This window comes from Oncorhynchus mykiss, chromosome 15 (assembly GCF_057628025.1).
Source record: "Oncorhynchus mykiss isolate SJ-2025 chromosome 15, ASM5762802v1, whole genome shotgun sequence".
In the NCBI taxonomy this organism is placed as follows: Eukaryota; Metazoa; Chordata; class Actinopteri; order Salmoniformes; family Salmonidae; genus Oncorhynchus; species Oncorhynchus mykiss.
Window position 1 is genome coordinate 60,040,364 of NC_143036.1, and position 20,697 is coordinate 60,061,060.

Below are 20,697 nucleotides of genomic sequence, written 5' to 3' on the forward strand. Positions count from 1 at the left end.
ACAGTTGTGGGATACACACATACACCCACACACACTCAACCCTTTCCCCCCACACAACCATAAACTCACATTCGCAACAGTTGTGGGATACACACATACACCCACACACACTCAACCCTTTCCCCCCCACACAACCATAAACTCACATTCTCAACAGTTGTGGGATACACACATACACCCACACACACTCAACCCTTTCCCCCCCACACAACCATAAACTCACATTCTCAACAGTTGCACCATCCCAGAGCCCAACTCAACAAAGGTCCTGATTTACAAATGCACTTACTGTTGCAGCTGCATGAGAAGGCCTGCAAGACCGTGCAAAAAAAATGGGCAGAAATTGAGATTTTATGAACCATTGTCACATCCTAGATGATGGAGGTCAAATGTACACCTTTTCCCTGAAACACCCACAATACGGTCCCCCGTATTGACCATATTCCCAAGCATCTCCATGCAGTCAGACTTTTGATTTTGTGCCACCAGGGTCACAATAATATACCCCCTCTCTGAATGTCCGAGTGTGACCCCCTCGCCATGGGTTACTGCAGCTAGTGTTGCCAGCACTGCCACTGCCTGGGTGGGGGCACCCCACCGGAACTCCCACCGGCTAGGTACAAGGTCGTTAAGGTTCTCATTAGCAGCTTTGAGAATGTCCTTGTATATTATGCTCTCCCTTTAGGGGGCTTTGGCTTTGCAGGACCAACCCTGCCAAGCAGGCTCAGAATCTTGAGGGGGCAGTGCTGCTCTTGGTCTCTGACCGCATTTTGGCTGCATACAGACCGCTTAGAGCAGGCCCTTAAAACAGTTAGGGATTTCTCATTATCTGGGTCATTCAAGTGGGTGTAGGGTATAGGGTTGTGGACCGTACCATTAAATTAGGATCATAAATAAATAATTAGATATCATTTATTTAAAAAATGTAGTTCCCCATGATAGGACAATAAATAAATCAAGTGTATAATTTATTTTAAAACTGTTCCACCATGATAGGACAATAAATAAACAAGACGTATAATTCATTCTAAAAGTATATCCATCATCTGAACAACATTAAAAGCCCTCTCATACCCCGGCTCACAGCAATACATTGGTTCTGGGATATGCAACCATTTCATCACTCAACTTTCCCAAGCATAACAAATAAAATAAAAAATAAACACACACCACACCATCCACACATACTGGGCCTTCTGTTTACATAGTTTTTATCTTCACCATGTTGAATTAGTGCTTGTGTGTTCCAATTAGTTATATGTGAAGATATATACAAAAGCTTTATTTTATTTATTGTGTTGTTACAACCCATAACCGGGCTAGAATTATGTTTCATTATTTTCCTCATCGATGAGAACTTTGTCATTTTTAAAATAGCCATGGAGTAGTCTTTGTGTCTCTGAACAACTGGTTATCAATATATAATTCATCAACGACGAGAGCGACTCGTTTCCCTTTTAATCTATTTTCTTTGAAAATTGGATACAGAACTGAAGAATAAAACCTACTCCATTCCTCATGAGCTTAGTTTTATTGTCGTATCCTATCAGAAACACAAATATAAGCCTGTTTTACACCTTTGTAAGCAATGTATAGCCTCAAAACACATTTGTATCTCATGGACGGTCAGTCCTTGCATCCATAGCTCTGTCTATGAATTTTAGAGTGGTTACATTTCTCCAGTTCCATCCATCAGCTTGTTACCAAAACAGTGGCGGAGTGACCGCTTTTTAATGGTCTCAACTGCAGATTGCTGCTTTAAACATTTACATTCTGTCTCACAAGAAGTGCCCAATCTATGTACTGTGTAAGTCCCTTGACCATGGGTGTATCTCAAGTATCTAACTTTCCAAGACCCTTCACCTCATCCCCTCCAAAGGGGATATATGAAGACAGCCCTGCAGTATCCCTTCATCAGATGATCACTACAATAATCAACAGAGATTTCATTTCTAAATGTCCTCCTCGAGCATGTGTTCTGTGATGGGTTCAGGTTGAGTTTAACACCTCAACCATCCACAGGCTCCCTCTCCATTCCAGAGGCTGCTGATGTAACTGGTGTGAAATGGCTAGCATGTTAGTGGGGTGCGCGCTAATAGTGTTTAAATCGATGACGTCACTCGCTCTGAGACCTTGAAGTAGTTGTGGCTTTTGTGGAGCGATAGGTAACGATGCTTTGAGGGTGTCAGTTGTTGATGTGTGCAGAGGGTCCCTGGTTCGAGCAGGCCGAGCATCCCTCACCAGCCCGTGCACCCCTCACAGGCCATGGTAGGCCAGCCCAGCAGACATTACTCGTCATTGGCCTTCTCTGCTTTGTTTGTCCACACAGGCTTCCGTTTCTCTATGAAGGCCCGTATCCCCTCCTGTCCGTCTCTGAGAGCCAGGTTATCCACCATGACACGAGAGGCTGTAGCATAGGCCGCATCCCGCCCCTGGGCCATCTGTCTGGGAGAGGAAAAAAATGAAATTATGATTCAAATATGTATAAAACTGCACATGTAGTATTTATCTTTCTAGACAAAAAAATAGGGAGTCTTTTGCTGTCTTTTTGCATGCAAGTGTATCAGTGGATATCCACTCAAACCAACAAAAACATGAAAACGTAATGCAAACAAGGAATGAATACATAGGCAGAAGGGTTGAGTGCTACAGTGTGGTAAAACATCTGTGGAGTGAGAGACACACACACCTGTGGAAGGTGGCCTTGCCAAGGGCTACAACGGGCCGGCTGGCCTGACAGACCTGCCGTGCGATGGCTAACGTCTCCTCCTCTAGACGCTCCTCAGGAACCACCTTACTGACCAGCCCGTGCCTCAAAGCATCCTGTGCCGAGATCGGGCTTCCTGTGAACAGCATCTCCATGGCGACCTGTAAAATATCAGAATATATCAGTGCTACACAGAGTGTGTATGTGTGCGTGTGTGTTTACCTTCTTGGGGACAGCTCTTCCTATTGCCACGGCTGGTGTTGAGCAGAACAGACCCACGTTGACCCCTGGCGTGGCGAAGGTGGACTTCTCCGTCACCACGGCAATGTCACAACTGGCAACAAGCTGGCATCCTGCTGCTGTGGCAACCCCATTCACCATGGCAATCACAGGCACGGGAATGTCTTGTATCAGGGTCATAACCTTCAATAACAACAAGAGGTATGAGTGTGTTTGTAGATGAGAATGTGTGTGTGTACTGTATGTACACAGCCATCTGAAGACCCCCAAATAGAACACTCTATGGAGGACAATCATACACGACTGGAGCGATCGGCAATCATGATGATGATGATGATGATGATGATGTGTGTGTGTACAGTATATTTGTATACAGTACGACAGTGAACCACACCTCTGAGCAGGCCTGAAACACCTTGGTGTGGTAATCTCTGCCCTGTGCTGACGTCAGCTCCTTCAGGTCATGCCCAGAGGAGAACACTGGTCCCTTAGCTGGAACACACAAAACACAATACAACAGTGTTTATGAAGGGGGGACCAAGGGGCACATCTGATCATGGATCAGCACTCTGGTGGTATCTTACCTGATATGACGATGACTCTGAGGTTGTCGCTGTCGATGTCAGCCAGGATGTTGCTTCTCAGTGATTCCAGCATGGACAGAGACAGGGCATTCCTCTTCTTGGGGTTGTTCAGGATTATTCTCCTGCACATGCAATTACAGTTACAGTAGCAAGAATCATTTAAAGAGGAACACAAATCAATGCACAGTACCGAGCAATGCACGGTGTACCTGAAGTGTAATAGTGAGATTTTTATAGGACATACTGCTTACTAGCTAGATACACCATTTAAAGTTTCAGGTGATCCGTTTATATATTAAAGAGATGGAAGCGCGTGCCCAAAATGGACAGTTTATGTACAATGGGCACACCTTTTGCAAAAGAGTCGCCGACCAATGCATAAGTTCTTTGACCACAGGAATCAAACACTGAGTTGTCAAGCTAGCTAGCTTTGTTAGTTTGCTGACAACTTGAATACCTTATTCCATTGTTTTGCTGTCTGACAGTCGGTGGCTCTGCTTGAGTTTGCGTGCAAAGTAACCTTGACCCAGCTAGAAGTGTAAACCTACTGAGTTGGACAATATTAGCAGCTCGGTAAAACAAATTTCGAGTCATGTTTCGACTGTCCTTGCGTCAACATTTGGATCACAGGTTGAAAACCTACATTCCATTGGTGTATAGCGCCTTCTACTGTTTCGGGGTGACAAAACTCAAAACATTGTCATACTTCCCTTTGGGTTAATGGATTATAAATTGACGAACCTGTATATTGATTGCAACTACTGCATATATTATGTCATAACACAATACAATTTCAGAATAGCTGTTTTGTAACAAGCGCATCAATGCAAAATCACAAACTGTGAATTCATATTTCAAATAACATATTTACGCATAGGAATCTGCGCCTATTTGATGTCCTTGACATAAATGTCCTGAACTCATTGTATAAGGACACGACAAGTGGCCCCTGGTCAAGACATTCCTGCCAGATGTCGCGACAAGGTGTGCTCTGCGCCTGCGTACTACTAGTCTGTGTGGCACTTTTCCTGTGACGCGACGAGCTTAGTGTCAAAAAGGAAAAGGGCATCCTTCAGAGAAATCCGGAACAGAAAAAGGAAAATAAAACAGTCTAAATTAGTATCAACTTCCTTAAGTCAAGCGCATTTCCCCTGTATAGGTAAGCATTTTTGCTTTTCTCCTGTTTGTTTAGCTACCTTGGAGGTACTACTAGCCAACTAACGTTATGTTAGCTCGCGTTAGCATCCATCAAGCTGTTTATGTGGCTAGATTTGCCTTGCCAGAATAACATTTACACGTAAACGTGATAACGGTAATACAACTATTCTTTAAAAGCGGGATAACGCAGTTATTCTTCACTTCCTTGTCAAATTCGCTTTTCAGTGTGCTACCCGTTCTATTGGTGTTAAAAACTTGTGAAATATCTATCCACCTAGACGCAGGACTTAATGAGAGCTTTTAGCCTGGTTCTGACAGTACGCACGTAGACTGACAGACAGACTGATTTCTAAAACATCAACCGTCTTTTTCCTTTGCTGGTGCCACATGGGCCTCTCCAATGTAAAAACAATCATTTATTATGGAACTATCCATATGGCATAGCTTTCTACATTTTCCAAAATATCAATTTATCCGAGGAGAAAAGTTGTGTTGAATTATATTGGCCAGAGAAGCAGAGAATGTTGCTTATGTATTTCACTGTTTCAAGACTTGGTCATAAGCAGAGCTTATGTTATGTCATTTAAAAATAAATACAATCATAGACAACACATATGCACTTTGATATCATATTTGTGCAGGTTTTCAGAGACATTCAACCAGACATACAATAGGCCTACCTGAAAGCAACCAGATAGTGGGTTATTAATCAGCATGCAATGTGTAGACCGCTCCTCCTCTCCTCAGCCTCAGGGTCTTCTGATAACAGAACCAAAACAAGCAATGTAGGCTATCTAGTCTGTTTAAAATTAAATGTGGTTTGCCTTTGCCCCGGGGAGAATAGCTAGACTATAATTTGTGTTTGTTTTGCTTGCATGAGCTGGAGAGAACAGTGACAGTCTTTCTCCTTGGCTGGTCTCCACAGGGCTGATCGTAGTGGACATGGATGCCCCTCTTCCTATTTAACCAGCCCTGCCTGCCCTCTTTCACACTGCCCCGCCTGAATGAATGGAGATGAGACATTGCGGACTCATCAGCAGCATTGCTTAGCATGAACATCCACACACTGGGCGACTCTCTGGGCCCTAGCCTAGTGGTGCGTATGAGCGGAGCCACCGGTGGCTGGAGAAGTCTCTCTCTGAAGCCAGTGCCTACCGGGTGGATCCCCTCTGTGTTCCAAACCATGGTCCCTACGGGATACACCAAGCTCCAGGAGGAGCGTGGTCTGGCCATGGCCGACCTGGGGCCCAAACCTGATGGGAACGGCTACCGGCCTGACCCCCCTCACCTGGAGTTGCGCCGGCACTCGGACCGGGTAGCGCGGACATCCGTTAGCCTGTCAGACGGTGGGGATGTGCGGTACTCTGAGACTGAGCCCATGCTCCCTGAGGGGACACTCTCAGGGGAGGAGGGTGATGACGAGGAGAAGGAGGAAGAGGAGAGTCAGAGGCCCCCAACACGGAATATGCCCAAGGAGTCGCCTCTGGCCATGGCACTGCAGATTGTGGTGCCTTTCCTGCTGGCTGGGTTCGGCACGGTGTCGGCAGGGATGGTGCTGGACATAGTACAGGTGAGACTGGAATGGTAGAGCATAGGTCCTGTTGAGACTGGGGTGTGGGCTAGTGCATGTGAAGTTCAATTAGGTAGAGGAGGTGGATTTGGCACAGTTTAAATCAATTGGTTTGTATTGTTTACTTATGTAGTCCAGAGTAAATGGCTGTAAGAGCTTTCAAGGAAGGTGATAAAGGGATATCTGTATATTGATATTACATTGTTAAAGGGATTCTCATAGCCACTCAGCCAATACAAGTAGGGATAGGCTACTAGGAAGCAACCTATGACTGGAAGCTATGGCATTTCGCCTTATTTAATTTTGATATAACATTTGAATGTAAATATTTGAATGGGGACAACTTTCTAATAAAGACAAGCTGACAATGAACAAATAGTAAGCTCCCATCTGCTCTGTACTAGCCAGTAGCCAACAATAGACTATCAACAACAATGACATGTCTAATATCGCTGTCTCCTCTTCTTTCTTTCTCTCTCTCTCTCTCCCCCAGCACTGGGATGCCTTTAAGTACATTACAGAGATCTTCATCTTGGTTCCGGCTCTGCTGGGCCTGAAGGGCAACCTGGAGATGACCCTCGCATCCAGACTATCCACCGCGGTAAGACACACACACAGGGAGGCGCTAGAGAGCGTGCTATGGAGTAGACGTGCTTTGCTAGTGCTCCGCTCAATTTTGAAACAAATTCTTATTTATCTTAACCTCTCACAACTTATAACTTAAAACATTGTCTGGCAATATGACAAAGAGAAAAGGCACCAAAAAAGGGGGAGCTAAACAAGATCATTTGAATGAGATGGACAATGAACCAATTTCAACATCGCCGACCCACGAGGAGTTAGCTGAAGATGCTATCTCCCAAGAGTTCTCCACTGAACCTGCTCAGTGACCTACTGGCTGCTATAAACTCACTAAGCAAGAAGGTGGACACAAGGTTAGCTGATATCTCAAAGAGTATTGGGACTTTGACTGAAACTGTGACGACAGCCAGTCACGAGGCCAGGCTACAGGACAGAGAAACAGTGCACAACGTTCAAAAATGACAACAAAACCCTGAACGCCCGTTTGGAAATGCTCGAGTGGCATTCAAGACGCCAGAACATCCGAATATGTGGGATCCAGGAGGACACTGAGAAAGGGCAACCCACTGAATTTGTCTCAGAGCTGATTCTGGCATTGCTGGGGAGTGAACACTTCAAAACGGCCATCCTGATCGACCGCGCACACAGATCACAGGCAACGAAGCCGGCCAAGGGTGCGCAACCAAGGCCATTCATCGCACGGCTGCACTATCCCCAGACCAGGGATCTCATCCTCAAGCTGGCTAGTTAAAAGTTCCCCCTTACCCTGGCTCCGTTGAAGTTGTCTTTCTACCCAGATCTTACCTTGGAGGTGAGGAACCAACGGAAAGAGTATGATGAGTTACACAAACAAATGCAGGGCGCCAAACATGCGATATGGATTCCTCTTCTCAGCCTGGTTTAAGATGACAGTCGAGGGATCAACACGTACGTTTGACAACCCTAAAGAGGCTGATCTGTTCTTGTCAAGCAAGCTCCCTGGCTGAGGATACAGAACGACTGTGTCAACCGGCTAAATGGCCAAATACAGGCCAGGAATGTGTTTGAATTTCCTGCCTGTGTCTTTTCCATCAGATATTGGGACTTACAGTGGGGAGAACAAGTATTTGATACACTGCCGATTTTGCAGGTTTTCCTACTTACAAAGCATGTAGAGGTCTGTAATTTTTATCATAGGTACACTTCAACTGTGAGAGACGGAATCTAAAACAAAAATCCAGAAAATCACATTGTATGATTTTTGAGTAATTCATTTGCATTTTATTACCATTATTCTTTATTTTTGTCAGTTCATAAATCATATTCCAGAATTTACTTTTTTGTTGGACTCCAAGCTGCGTTGGTAACCTATCACCCTATTCTAATTACGGACCACTCTCTGTCCATGGTGCTGAAACTCGACAATATGTCTACAGGTCGGCGACTTTGGCGCTTAGACGCATACTTGTTGAAAGGTGAGACTTTTTGTCAGTATTTGAAGGAGCAGATTGCCTTTTTCTTTCGGAGCTAACGACACGGGGGATGTTGACGACTCCACCCTTTGGGAATCTCTAAAGGCTGTGATTAGAGGTTTCATTATTTATTATACATCAGAGAGGAAGAAACGCTCCAATACTAGGATGAGAGAAATTGAGAGTTAGGGGAACAGGAGAACGCTTTTAGGACAAATTCCTCGAATGTAGTCCTTGAGAAGATCACAAAGTTGAAATATATGAATACAATACCATACTTTCGAAACAGGTTGGCTCTTTACTTGCTAGAACGCAACAAAGTTATTTTGAACTGGGTGACAAACCACAAATTATTAGCAAGACAGCAAAGGCATGTACAGGCATCTAGAGCTTTTCACAAAATAAAAGACGAAGGGTAAAATAGTAACAGATCCGCAGGATATTAATAAATGCTTTGTGCAGTTTTACTCAGCTATACCAATCAAAATGCGATGCTACTGATCCACAAACTATGGAACGTTTTCTCACTGAATGTGAACTTCCTAAACTAGACAGGGGGGCAGCTGCTGCATCTGATGCTGGGATAACCTCCTAGGAAATGAACACAGCGATAGCACATTTTCCAAACAGAAAGGCCCCTGTGCCTGATGGATATGTAATAGACTGGCGCAGAATTCTATAAGAAGTGCTATCTCCACTTATGTTGCGAATGTTTAAACAATCCAAAGAAAATGCCAAACTCCCAGAAACACTGTATGAGGCTACAATGGCACTGATCTTGAAAAAATATAGAGATTCCATGGAGATGTCGTCTTATCGCCCCGTGTTGTTACTCCCCATAGAAAATAAGGTGTTGACAAAGATAATGCAAACCGATTTGAAAAAAAAATATTTCTGACTTAATACACCCTGACCAGACAGGTTTTATCGGCAGGTAGCCTAGTGGTTAGAGCATTGGATGTGTAACTGAAAGGTTGCAAGATTGAAACCCCAAGCTGACAAGGTAAAAATCTGTTGTTCTGCCCCTGAATAAGGCAGTTAACCCACTGTTCCTAGGCCGTTATTGAAAATAAGAATTTGTTCTTAACTGACTTTGCATAGTTAAATAAAGGTAAAAATAAAATCCCGGGCCGACATATACTACAATTTCAGACGCCTTTTCAATGTAATGTATCATGATCATAAGGTTGAGGCAGTGGGAATTGCTCTTGACGCAGAGAAGGTGTTTGATCAGATTGAGTGGAAGTATATGATGTCGGTTCTGGAGCATTTCACGTTTGGAAAGGAATTTATTAATTGGATCAGAATTATTTATGCACACCCAATGGCGTCCGTGGTAACCAATCAGGAAATGTCGAAGTCATTCCGCCTGTTCAGGGGCTGCCCTGTTTCGCCTGCTCTCTTCGCTATAGCCATGGAACCACTTTCTACTCTCATTCGTGCATGTGCCGATATCGCTACGGTTAAAATGAAAGACATGCAGCACAAAATGTCCCTCTTTTGTTTTCATCCAAGCCTAACATTTCTATTCCCCCTTTACTTAACTTGATAAATACATTCGGCTCCTTGGGCAAGATGGACAAGTTCACAAGCCTTGGCTTTGTAGTGACAAGAACTTGATCAGCTATTGAAAGTCAATTGGGACATGAAAATATATCAGTTCAAACAAAATATAGATTTTTTTTAATTATCAAATCAAATCAAATCTCCTTGGTTGGTCATATAAACGCTATTAAAATGGTTGTCCTACCCAGGTTTCTTTACCTCTTCCAATGTCTACCCAATTTAATACCACAAAGCTATTTTAAGAAACTGCATTCAATAATAATTCAATTTTTATGGGATAACAAGGCAGCCAGAATTTCAAAGAAGCATTTATGCAAGTACAAAATAGAGGGGGGCTTTGGCCTTCCTCCCTTTAAACTGTATTATTGGGCTGAAAATCGGAACATTGTGTCTTTCTGGGGGGAAAGTTTACCTGCGATGAGACAGAAGGATATGCCTTCATGGCTTTTGATTGAGCAGGCCTCCCGTCAACGTTCCTCACTCCCTGCACTTGTTAATAGTCCATCATATGTGAAAAAATTCACTTATGACTCTAACCCAGTCATTTGTCATACTCTTAGGATCTGGAAACAGATGAGGTATTTTCTTAATATACCCACTGTATACATTGACAGCACGATTTGCTTAACTCATGCTTTCTACCCTGCATTATGCTTTCTACCCTGCATTGGATGATGTGGTGTTTTCACAGTGGAGGGAGAAAGGGCTCACAACAATTGGTCATTTATACATGGATGGTCAGTTAGCTTCATTTCAACAGTTACAGGGAAAGTTCAACATGCCAACAACACATTTTTTTCAGATACCTCCAAATCAGGAATTTCGTAAGGACACATATCCCACAGTATGGCATTAAGACAAATAATCCCACATTAGATAGCCTGATCCTTGTCAAACCCCATTCAAAAGGGTCGGTCTCTAGACTGTATGATGTGCTACAGGCCCACATAGAGGTATCCACAGACACCATTAAAAGGGCTTGGGAACAAGAACTTGGTTCAGAAATCTCAGATGAGGACTGGGTAGAAGCTCTCAGGAATATAAACCACAGTTCAGTGAATGCCAGACACAACCGTGTACATTTTAAGGTGATACACAGGTTACATTACTCAAGTGTATTTCTATTTCTGTCTCTCGCTCCCATCTTACACATACACCGTTACACTCTGGTTCTCCCATCTTACACATACACTCACACACACCATTACACTCTGGTTCTCCCATCTTACACATACACCGTTACACTCTGGTTCTCCCATCTTACACATACACTCACACACACCATTACACTCTGGTTCCATCTTGCTTCCTCGCTTTTTTTCCTCCCTCTCTTTCTCCCCCTATTCAAATGATCTGGGGTTTGAGAAGTTGATGAAGTGATTGGACAGAATTCTCTCTTTGTTCAGTTTGGCCCATTCCTCCCCTTCCTCTTTCCTCACAGATACACATTCACATCATTCTGTTCGGTCTCACACAGAGAAACTCAGTGTTGTGTTTCACTTGTTCCCTCATCTCCACTCCCTGTTCACTGAACGAGAAACTGCTAAGCTCTGCATACTTTTGCTAAGAGAACAAGAACAGTCACAAACCTTCCCATCTGAAACAATGCACTCAATTGAACATTGTGTTTAGTTGAATCATATTTGTAATCTGATTAGCGGTTCCTGCAAACTGTTCAAAGTAGTTATTGATCTGTTTTTTTGGGACAGGTTATTTGTGTAGGAGATTCAAGTGAATAATGAATGATTTGAGTTGCTGATTGTGGTCTGTCACTGTGCAGGTGAATGTGGGGAAGATGGACTCTCCCATAGAGAAGTGGAATCTGATCATAGGAAACCTGGCACTAAAACAGGTAAACACACACACTGTCCGCCTCATAGTGAGCAGCAATGTTTTTTGCCACTGAGCAAAATTCAGAGCAAACTTGAATGTTGTGAAAATGTTGTACAACTTCCAGCACGTGTTTCATATGAACACTGAGGCTGTACCCATAACAGTGGCCACGTAAGCTGCTATGGATGTTTGATCTACCAGTGGCCTACCATCAAAAACTATGGAGAAAATGCACCCATTACATTTTATCTTGGAAATAGCTGTTCTATCATTCATCCTACAGTAGCAGGCAATGTGTCGTGTTCAATGTGGGCCTACATTTCATGATATTTTTTAAAAAACATGCAGGGCTTGACATGAACCTGTTTATCCACTTGTCCGTCTGAAAGGGAGGTGACTGAAAATGTTGTTGCTTGATGCAAGAAACCACTTTACAAAAGAAATAAAAATGTATTATTATTCCCATGCCATTATTACAGAGAATCAGACAAATTATGCTACCCTCTGCCTATTGGTTACTTAGCTTATTCAAGCCTGTCTCAAATTATAACTGGGCTAATAACTCATTAACTAGCAAAGGAAATTAACAGAATGTGCACGTGGCTACATGCAACTCTCGCTTTGATTTCAAAACAAGAGCATCTACTCATGACCGCTCATACTGTAAACACTGTCCAGTTCAAAGTAAATGGCACAGATCCATATGGCAATGGTCTATTTGCATATAGGCCCGCTGCAGCTCTGGTTATGCTGCACAGGTCTGTGTAGAGTACGAGTTGAGCAGTGCGTGTCAATGGAATAGAATTCTACTCCAATGCGTTTTGCTGACAACAATCTCCTGCATAATTTGTTGTGTTTCGGTATGTTACATTGAAAGTGGTTAATATTGTGTTGACTCGATCACAATTGCCACAGGAAAGGGAAACGTTGATCTTTTCTTAACATGACATAACAAATGTAAGCCTATGCAATATTAACCAATTAAAAAAAGGTACTGTAGCAATGAGGTTTGTGCAGTAAGCTATTGGCCCAATACATTATCACCACATATTGGCTTTGCTTGAATTACCCTGCCAATGCATTGTTGTTCGGGCCAAATATCCCTCCGCTTTCCTTTTCTTCAACTGACCGTGACCAAAAAGGAGAACGTCTTCCAGCTGATGGCAAACTCGAGTCGCCCCGCATTATTTCTGCCTCATGCACAAATTCATGTTGTTACTCCTATGAACAGAGAAAGTGAAATATTCCTGGATATTAAAAAAAGACCCAAGCTGCTAATAATAACAACGCAAGCCTATAGGTTTCACTTTCCTACTCATTCATTACTGCTGCAGTGCTTGTTGCAGTGCTGAGTGGAAATAGGAAGAACACACATTTTATGTCTTATAAAAGTGTTGAATACAAAGTGTTGACAGTGCTCAGAAAGAACTTGAACATGAACTCACTCATAAAACCAGCAGCTCTTTGCTGTATTCATCGAGTCCCTCTCTAGTCATGGGTTTAAACATTTTGAAATCTCACAGTATCAACTTTTCTGTAGCTTTCTGTTATGCCTTCTACGTTACTGCAGACATGGTAATCTGAGCCATCTGATTGGCCAGAGGTAGGACTATAGTGCACTTGATTTGCTCTCCAGGCCAGATATATGAAATGGTTCAAAATGGCAACAGTTCACCCACCCGGCGCGCAGGGCAGCTGAATCGGGTTCACCTACCGCTAACAGCCCGAGACCAAAATAAATCAAAATAGGAACTTTAGGCTTTATCTTTGTTTTTTTTACAGAAATCTTTTGCAATCAACTAGGAATGCCTGGGCGAACACTGCTCTAGAAAGTTGAGTAAAGTTCAATCTCATGCTTCTCACAGTGAGCTAATATTTGTTCTGTGTGGCAGTCCTGCGCGCCCGTGTTCGTCTTAGAGGGATCATTGGCGAGCGGTTTTGAATTTGTACCCTTATCTCCCGATCTGTCTTTCTGCGTAGTATGTGTACTTCTGGTTAGTACTTGTGGTAATTATTGACTGAGTGTTTTAATGTTGATAGTGTATCATATAATAGGAAAACAGGTTAAAACAGGTTGATGTTATTCCTGTTAACCCTTCCCCCACACATCTCCCTTTCTCTCATTCCCTAAGTTCCTTCTCCCTCTGTCATCCTCTCTCTCTCCTTCTAGGTACAGGCTACAGTAGTAGGCTTCCTGGCAGCAGTGGCGGCAGTGGTTCTGGGTTGGATCCCAGAGGGGAAGTTCCAGATGAGTCATGCCGTTCTGCTCTGCTCTGCCAGCGTGGCCACTGCCTTCATAGCCTCTATGCTGCAGGGTACAGACACACACACACAAATAGATAAGGACACACACATGTACTCTGATATGGAATGTGCGCATTCAGACAATCAAACAGTCACAGCCCAACATATCAGCCTACTGCTGATGGGTCTCATGCTATATACACTGCTCAAAACATTAAAGGGAACACTAAAATAACACATCCTAGATCTGAATAATTGAAATATTCTTATTAAATACTTTTTTCTTTACATAGTTGAATGTGCTGACAACAAAATCACACAAAAATGATCAATGGAAATCAAATTTATCAACCCATGGAGGTCTGGATTTGGAGTCACACTCTAAATTAAAGTGGAAAACCACACTACAGGCTGATCCAACTTTGATGTTATGTCCTTAAAACAAGTCAAAATGAGGCTCAGTAGTGTGTGTGGCCTCCACGTGCCTGTATGACCTCCCTACAACGCCTGGGCATGCTCCTGATGAGGTGGTGGATGGTCTCCTGAGGGAGCTCCTCCCAGACCTGGACTTAAGCATCCGCCAACTCCTGGACGGTCTGTGGTGCAACGTGGTGTTGGTGGATGGAGCGAGACATGATGTCACACGTGCTCAATTGGATTCAGGTCTGGGGAACGGGTGGGCCAGTCCATAGCATCAATGCCTTCCTCTTGCAGGAACTGCTGACACACTCCAGCCACATGAGGTCTAGCATTGTCTTGCATTAGGAGGAACCCAGGACCAACCGCACCAGCATATGGTCTCACAAGGGGTCTGAGGATCTCATCTCAGTACCTAATGGCAGTCAGGCTACCTCTGGCGAGCACATGGAGGGCTGTGCAGCCCCCCAAAGAAATGCCACCCCACACCATGACTGACCCACCGCCAAACCTTTCATGCTGGAGGATGTTGCAGGCAGCAGAACGTTCTCCACGGCGTCTCCAGACTCTGTCACGTCTGTCACATGTGCTCAGTGTGAACCTGCTTGTGAACCTGCACAGGGCGCCAGTGGCGAATTTGCCAATCTTGGTGTTCAATGGCAAATGTCAAACATCCTGCACGGTGTTGGGCTGTAAGCACAACCCCCACCTGTGGACGTCGGGCCCTCATACCACCCTCATGGAGTCTGTTTCTGACCGTTTGAGCAGACACATGCCCATTTGTGGCCTGCTGGAGGTCATTTTGCAGGGCTCTGGCAGTGCTCCTCCACTCTGGCAGTGCTTTCCACCTGTTGTCTATTCCATTTGCACAACCGCATGTGAAATGTATTGTCATTCAGTGTTGCTTCCTAAGTGGACAGTTTGATTTCACAGAAGTGTGATTGACTTGGTGTTACATTGTGTTGTTTAAGTGTTCCCTTCATTTTTTTGAGCAGTGTATTCGTAATAAACACACACATGGAAGGTTGAGGTATGTGCAGGCGTGTCGCCCTGACCTCTGTACCATCTGAATCCCAGGCTTCATCATGGTGGGAGTGATCGTGGGCTCCAAGAAGACGGGCATCAACCCCGACAACGTGGCTACGCCCATCGCCGCCAGCTTCGGTGACCTCATCACCCTGGCCATCCTGGCCTGGATCAGCCAGGGACTCTACAACTGCCTGGGTGAGAGGAGGAGGGTTTGGACTAGATACTTCCAGATGGAAATAAGACACACAAGCAGTCAATTATTTTTTGACCCTCTATATTGAGTTCACAATCCTTCACTTCATCCTTCCTCTGTTTGTTTTATTTCCTCTTGAAAAATGGTGAATAATATATCTGTCCAACAGTGTAAAGAAATGGTCCATTTGGAATCAGACTGCATTGTTCAACCACTAGATGGCACTCTTACGCTGTTATTTTTTTGTGTCAGAACAGACCATATCTTTCTCTCCCTCGCTTTCCCTCTCTCCATCTCCCACTCCATAGTCCATATTTAATATATGCCATGCCCAGCCTCACACACGCTTCCTCGTGTTACATTACCCAATACAGTGGACCAGCAAGCGTTTCCCTTGGAAAGTGTATTTTACTAACCTTGACGTGTCTGTGTGCTATGAAACAAGAATTCATCACCAGACCAGACTCCAGAACTATGAAAGGCTACAGTAATACATCTGAGATAATTTAATACAAGAGTTGTTCATATTTTCATACCAGCTCAGTAAATCTGTCTGGCCTTGCCTGGTGGTGTAGGACAGGTTGTGTTCCAAATGACACTCTATTCCCTATGGGCCCTGGTCAAAAGTAGTGCACTACGTAGAGAATAGGGTGCCATTTGGGATGTTACCACAGAGGACAGTGTCTCTGTTGTAAGGGCCAGCCGTGTCCGTCCCGTCCGCAGGGTTCTGCCTAATTGGACTAATGTGCAGTTTACTCATAGCTAAAGTGAATCATTTTAACCTGATGGTGTACAGAGATATCCAGGAGACTCTATCCCAAATATATATATATTTGGGCCACGGTTTGCTACTGCAAACATTTATTTTAAGACCTAAATCTGAAACGTGGTGAGGGAATGGTGAACCACAGTGACACAGAGTCAAGTCTAAACCCAGGGACTGGTGGGTATACCTGTGTCATCATGACTGGGACTATTACCCAATTCTACCCACTGTGACTACATGGAGCTCCCTTCTCTGGGTTTTATATCTATGTCTTCAGGGGGTTGATGATGAGGGCCATTAAGTGTGTGGAATGGGATCATGGTGAGACAAACATCTGGTAAGGAGAAGGGGATGATGGAGTTACATATCTCACTACTAGGCACTAAGCAGGTGTTTTCCCCTTCTCTATTCTCCAACATCACTCTGATTTAGAGCTGTAATAATCATTAGAGTTGTAAACCCATGCAAGTTTCAGTATAAAGTAGACCCCTCCAAAGATAGTGTCTTGCTAGTGAGTGAGGATCTGTTTCTCAGGTCTTTAAAGTTAGTACAGTAGCTACAGGACATCTGAGTCATACAAATATAGTACTTCTCCTTGTTTGTTATGAATCTCTGTTGTTTTCTTGCTCGGTGTCATGCTGTCTTTCCTGGGGAGAGGAGAGACAGCATCTCCCCCCTGCTCTGTGTCATGCTGTCTTTCCTGGGGAGGGGAGAGACAGTATCTCCCCCCTACTCTGTGTCATGCTGTCTTTCCTGGGGAGAGGAGAGACAGTATCTCCCCCCTGCTCTGTGTCATGCTGTCTTTCCTGGGGAGAGGAGAGACAGCATCTCCCCCCTGCTCTGTGTCATGCTGTCTTTCCTGGGGAGGGGAGAGACGGTATCTCCCCCCTGCTCTATGTCATGCTGTCTTTCCTGGGGAGAGGAGAGACAGCATCTCCCCCCTGCTCTGTGTCATGCTGTCTTTCCTGGGGAGGGGAGAGACGGTATCTCCCCCCTGCTCTGTGTCATGCTGTCTTTCCTGGGGAGAGGAGAGACTATCTCCCCCCTGCTCTGTCAATCCTCATGAAGCTGAAGCTGATAAATTGTGTTTGTTGTTTTGTTGTTGTAACTCCCACCAGTTGTTTCACTCTGGGGATTATATCTGTTTTTAATTCTCCCCTTTCCTCTCTGCCTCTCTCTCTCTGCCTCTCTCTGTCTGCCTTTGTGTACATATCTACCACTGCACATTGATTTGGTACTCCCTGTATATAGCTCTATTCTTGTGTATAGCTCTATTCTTGTGTATCGCTCTATTCTTGTACGTAGCTCTATTCTTGTGTATAGCTCTATTCTTGTGTATCGCTCTATTCTTGTACGTAGCTCTATTCTTGTACGTAGCTCTATTCTTGTACGTAGCTCTATTCTTATACGTAGCTCTATTCTTGTACGTAGCTCTATTCTTATACGTAGCTCTATTCTTGTACGTAGCTCTATTCTTGTGTGTAGCTCTATTCTTGTGTATAGCTCTATTCTTGTGTATAGCTCTATTCTTGTGTATAGCTCTATTCTTGTGTATAGCTCTATTCTTGTGCATAGCTCTATTCTTGTGTATCGCTCTATTCTTGTGTATCGCTCTATTCTTGTACGTAGCTCTATTCTTGTACGTAGCTCTATTCTTGTGTATCGCTCTATTCTTGTGTATCGCTCTATTCTTGTACGTAGCTCTATTCTTATACGTAGCTCTATTCTTGTACGTAGCTCTATTCTTGTGTATAGCTCTATTCTAGTGTATAGCTCTATTCTAGTGTATCGCTCTATTCTTGTGCATAGCTCTATTCTTGTGTATCGCTCTATTCTTGTGTATCGCTCTATTCTTGTACGTAGCTCTATTCTTGTACGTAGCTCTATTCTTGTACGTAGCTCCAATCTTGTACGTAGCTCTATTCTTGTACGTAGCTCTATTCTTGTACGTAGCTCTATTCTTGTGCATAGCTCTATTCTTGTGCATAGCTCTATTCTTGTGCATAGCTCTATTCTTGTGTATAGCTCTATTCTTGTGCATAGCTCTATTCTTGTGTATAGCTCTATTCTTGTGCATAGCTCTATTCTTGTGTATAGCTCTATTCTTGTGTATAGCTCTATTCTTGTGTATAGCTCTATTCTTGTGCATAGCTCTATTCTTGTGTATAGCTCTATTCTTGTGCATAGCTCTATTCTAGTGTATAGCTCTATTCTTGTGTATCGCTCTATTCTAGTGTATAGCTCTATTCTTGTGTATAGCTCTATTCTTGTGTATAGCTCTATTCTTGTGCATAGCTCTATTCTTGTGTATAGCTCTATTCTTGTGCATAGCTCTATTCTTGTGTATCGCTCTATTCTAGTGTATAGCTCTATTCTTGTATATAGCTCTATTCTTGTGCATAGCTCTATTCTAGTGTATAGCTCTATTCTTGTGTATAGCTCTATTCTTGTGTATAGCTCTATTCTTGTGTATAGCTCTATTCTAGTGTATAGCTCTATTCTTGTGTATAGCTCTATTCTTGTGCATAGCTCTATTCTTGTGTATAGCTCTATTCTTGTGCATAGCTCTATTCTTGTGTATCGCTCTATTCTAGTGTATAGCTCTATTCTTGTATATAGCTCTATTCTTGTGTATCGCTCTATTCTTGTATATAGCTCTATTCTTGTGTATAGCTCTATTCTTGTGCATAGCTCTATTCTTGTGTATAGCTCTATTCTTGTGTATAGCTCTATTCTTGTGTATAGCTCTATTCTTGTACGTAGCTCTATTCTTGTGTATAGCTCTATTCTTGTGCATAGCTCTATTCTTGTACGTAGCTCTATTCTTGTGTATAGCTCTATTCTTGTGTATAGCTCTATTCGATCTTGTCTCATGTATTTTTTTTCCTTTTGTGTTAGTTCTGCATCGTTGGGAAATGTTCTTAAGCAAGATTTTCACTGTAAAAGTGAAAATCCGCAGGGTTCTGCCTAATTGGACTAATGTGCAGTTTACTCATAGCTAAAGTGAATCATTTTAACCTGATGGTGTACAGAGATATCCAGGAGACTCTATCCCAAATATATATATATTTGGGCCACGGTTTGCTACTGCAAACATTTATTTTAAGACCTAAATCTGAAACGTGGTGAGGGAATGGTGAACCACAGTGACACAGAGTCAAGTCTAAACCCAGGGACTGGTGGGTATACCTGTGTCATCATGACTGGGACTATTACCCAATTCTACCCACTGTGACTACATGGAGCTCCCTTCTCTGGGTTTTATATCTATGTCTTCAGGGGGTTGATGATGAGGGCCGTTAAGTGTGTGGAATGGGATCATGGTGAGACAAACATCTGGTAAGGAGAAGGGGATGATGGAGTTACATATCTCACTACTAGGCACTAAGCAGGTGTTTTCCCCTTCTCTATTCTCCAACATCACTCTGATTTAGAGCTGTAATAATCATTAGAGTTGTAAACCCATGCAAGTTTCAGTATAAAGTAGACCCCTCCAAAGATAGTGTCTTGCTAGTGAGTGAGGATCTGTTTCTCAGGTCTTTAAAGTTAGTACAGTAGCTACAGGACATCTGAGTCATACAAATATAGTACTTCTCCTTGTTTGTTATGAATCTCTGTTGTTTTCTTGCTCGGTGTCATGCTGTCTTTCCTGGGGAGAGGAGAGACAGCATCTCCCCCCTGCTCTGTGTCATGCTGTCTTTCCTGGGGAGGGGAGAGACAGTATCTCCCCCCTACTCTGTGTCATGCTGTCTTTCCTGGGGAGAGGAGAGACTATCTCCCCCCTGCTCTGTCAATCCTCATGAAGCTGAAGCTGATAAATTGTGTTTGTTGTTTTGTTGTTGTAACTCCCACCAGTTGTTTCACTCTGGGGATTATATCTGTTTTTAATTCTCCCCTTTCCTCTCTGCCTCTCTCTCTCTGCCTCTCTCTGTCTGCCTTTGTGTACATATCTACCACTGCACATTGATTTGGTACTCCCTGTATATAGCTCTATTCTTGTGTATAGCTCTATTCTTGTGTATCGCTCTATTCTTGTACGTAGCTCTATTCTTGTGTATAGCTCTATTCTTGTGTATCGCTCTATTCTTGTACGTAGCTCTATTCTTGTACGTAGCTCTATTCTTGTACGTAGCTCTATTCTTATACGTAGCTCTATTCTTGTGTATAGCTCTATTCTTGTGCATAGCTCTATTCTAGTGTATAGCTCTATTCTTGTGTATCGCTCTATTCTAGTGTATAGCTCTATTCTTGTGTATAGCTCTATTCTTGTGCATAGCTCTATTCTAGTGTATAGCTCTATTCTTGTGTATAGCTCTATTCTTGTGTATAGCTCTATTCTTGTGTATAGCTCTATTCT

At 43.4% G+C, this 20,697-nt stretch overlaps 2 protein-coding genes across 8 annotated transcripts in view; one reads left to right on the plus strand and one right to left on the minus strand.

The window, feature by feature from the left end:
- Positions 1-1,264: 1,264 nt before the first annotated feature.
- Positions 1,265-4,436, minus strand: LOC110490369 (enoyl-CoA hydratase domain-containing protein 3, mitochondrial). 4 transcript variants are annotated; one of them, XM_090200527.1, is made up of 6 exons: positions 3,989-4,436; positions 3,532-3,653; positions 3,342-3,439; positions 2,930-3,130; positions 2,743-2,868; positions 1,265-2,445 (listed from the first exon to the last, which is right to left on the minus strand). In XM_090200527.1, the coding sequence occupies exons 1-6, from the start codon at positions 4,123-4,125 to the stop codon at positions 2,386-2,388; spliced, it is 744 nt and encodes a 247-aa protein (XP_090056653.1). In that variant the 5' UTR covers positions 4,126-4,436; the 3' UTR covers positions 1,265-2,385. The 4 variants fall into 4 exon arrangements, with proteins under 4 accessions (XP_090056653.1, XP_021419396.2, XP_021419394.2 ...); XM_021563721.3 differs by having other exon boundaries at positions 1,265-2,441; positions 2,690-2,868; XM_021563719.3 differs by having other exon boundaries at positions 2,690-2,868.
- The window catches only part of LOC110490759 (solute carrier family 41 member 2), a 41,824-nt gene continuing 25,554 nt past the window's right edge, over positions 4,428-20,697 (plus strand). The window contains exons 1-6 of one of the 4 annotated variants that reach the window (XM_036944726.2): positions 4,428-4,690; positions 5,615-6,259; positions 6,753-6,860; positions 11,639-11,710; positions 13,862-14,006; positions 15,430-15,576. In XM_036944726.2, the coding sequence (XP_036800621.2) occupies positions 5,741-6,259; positions 6,753-6,860; positions 11,639-11,710; positions 13,862-14,006; positions 15,430-15,576 (991 nt within the window). In that variant the 5' untranslated portion in view covers positions 4,428-4,690; positions 5,615-5,740. Of the gene's footprint in view, positions 4,691-5,569; positions 6,260-6,752; positions 6,861-11,638; positions 11,711-13,861; positions 14,007-15,429; positions 15,577-20,697 lie in introns of all 4 variants that reach the window. The other 3 variants (XM_036944728.2, XM_036944727.2, XM_090200525.1) reach the window with 3 other exon arrangements.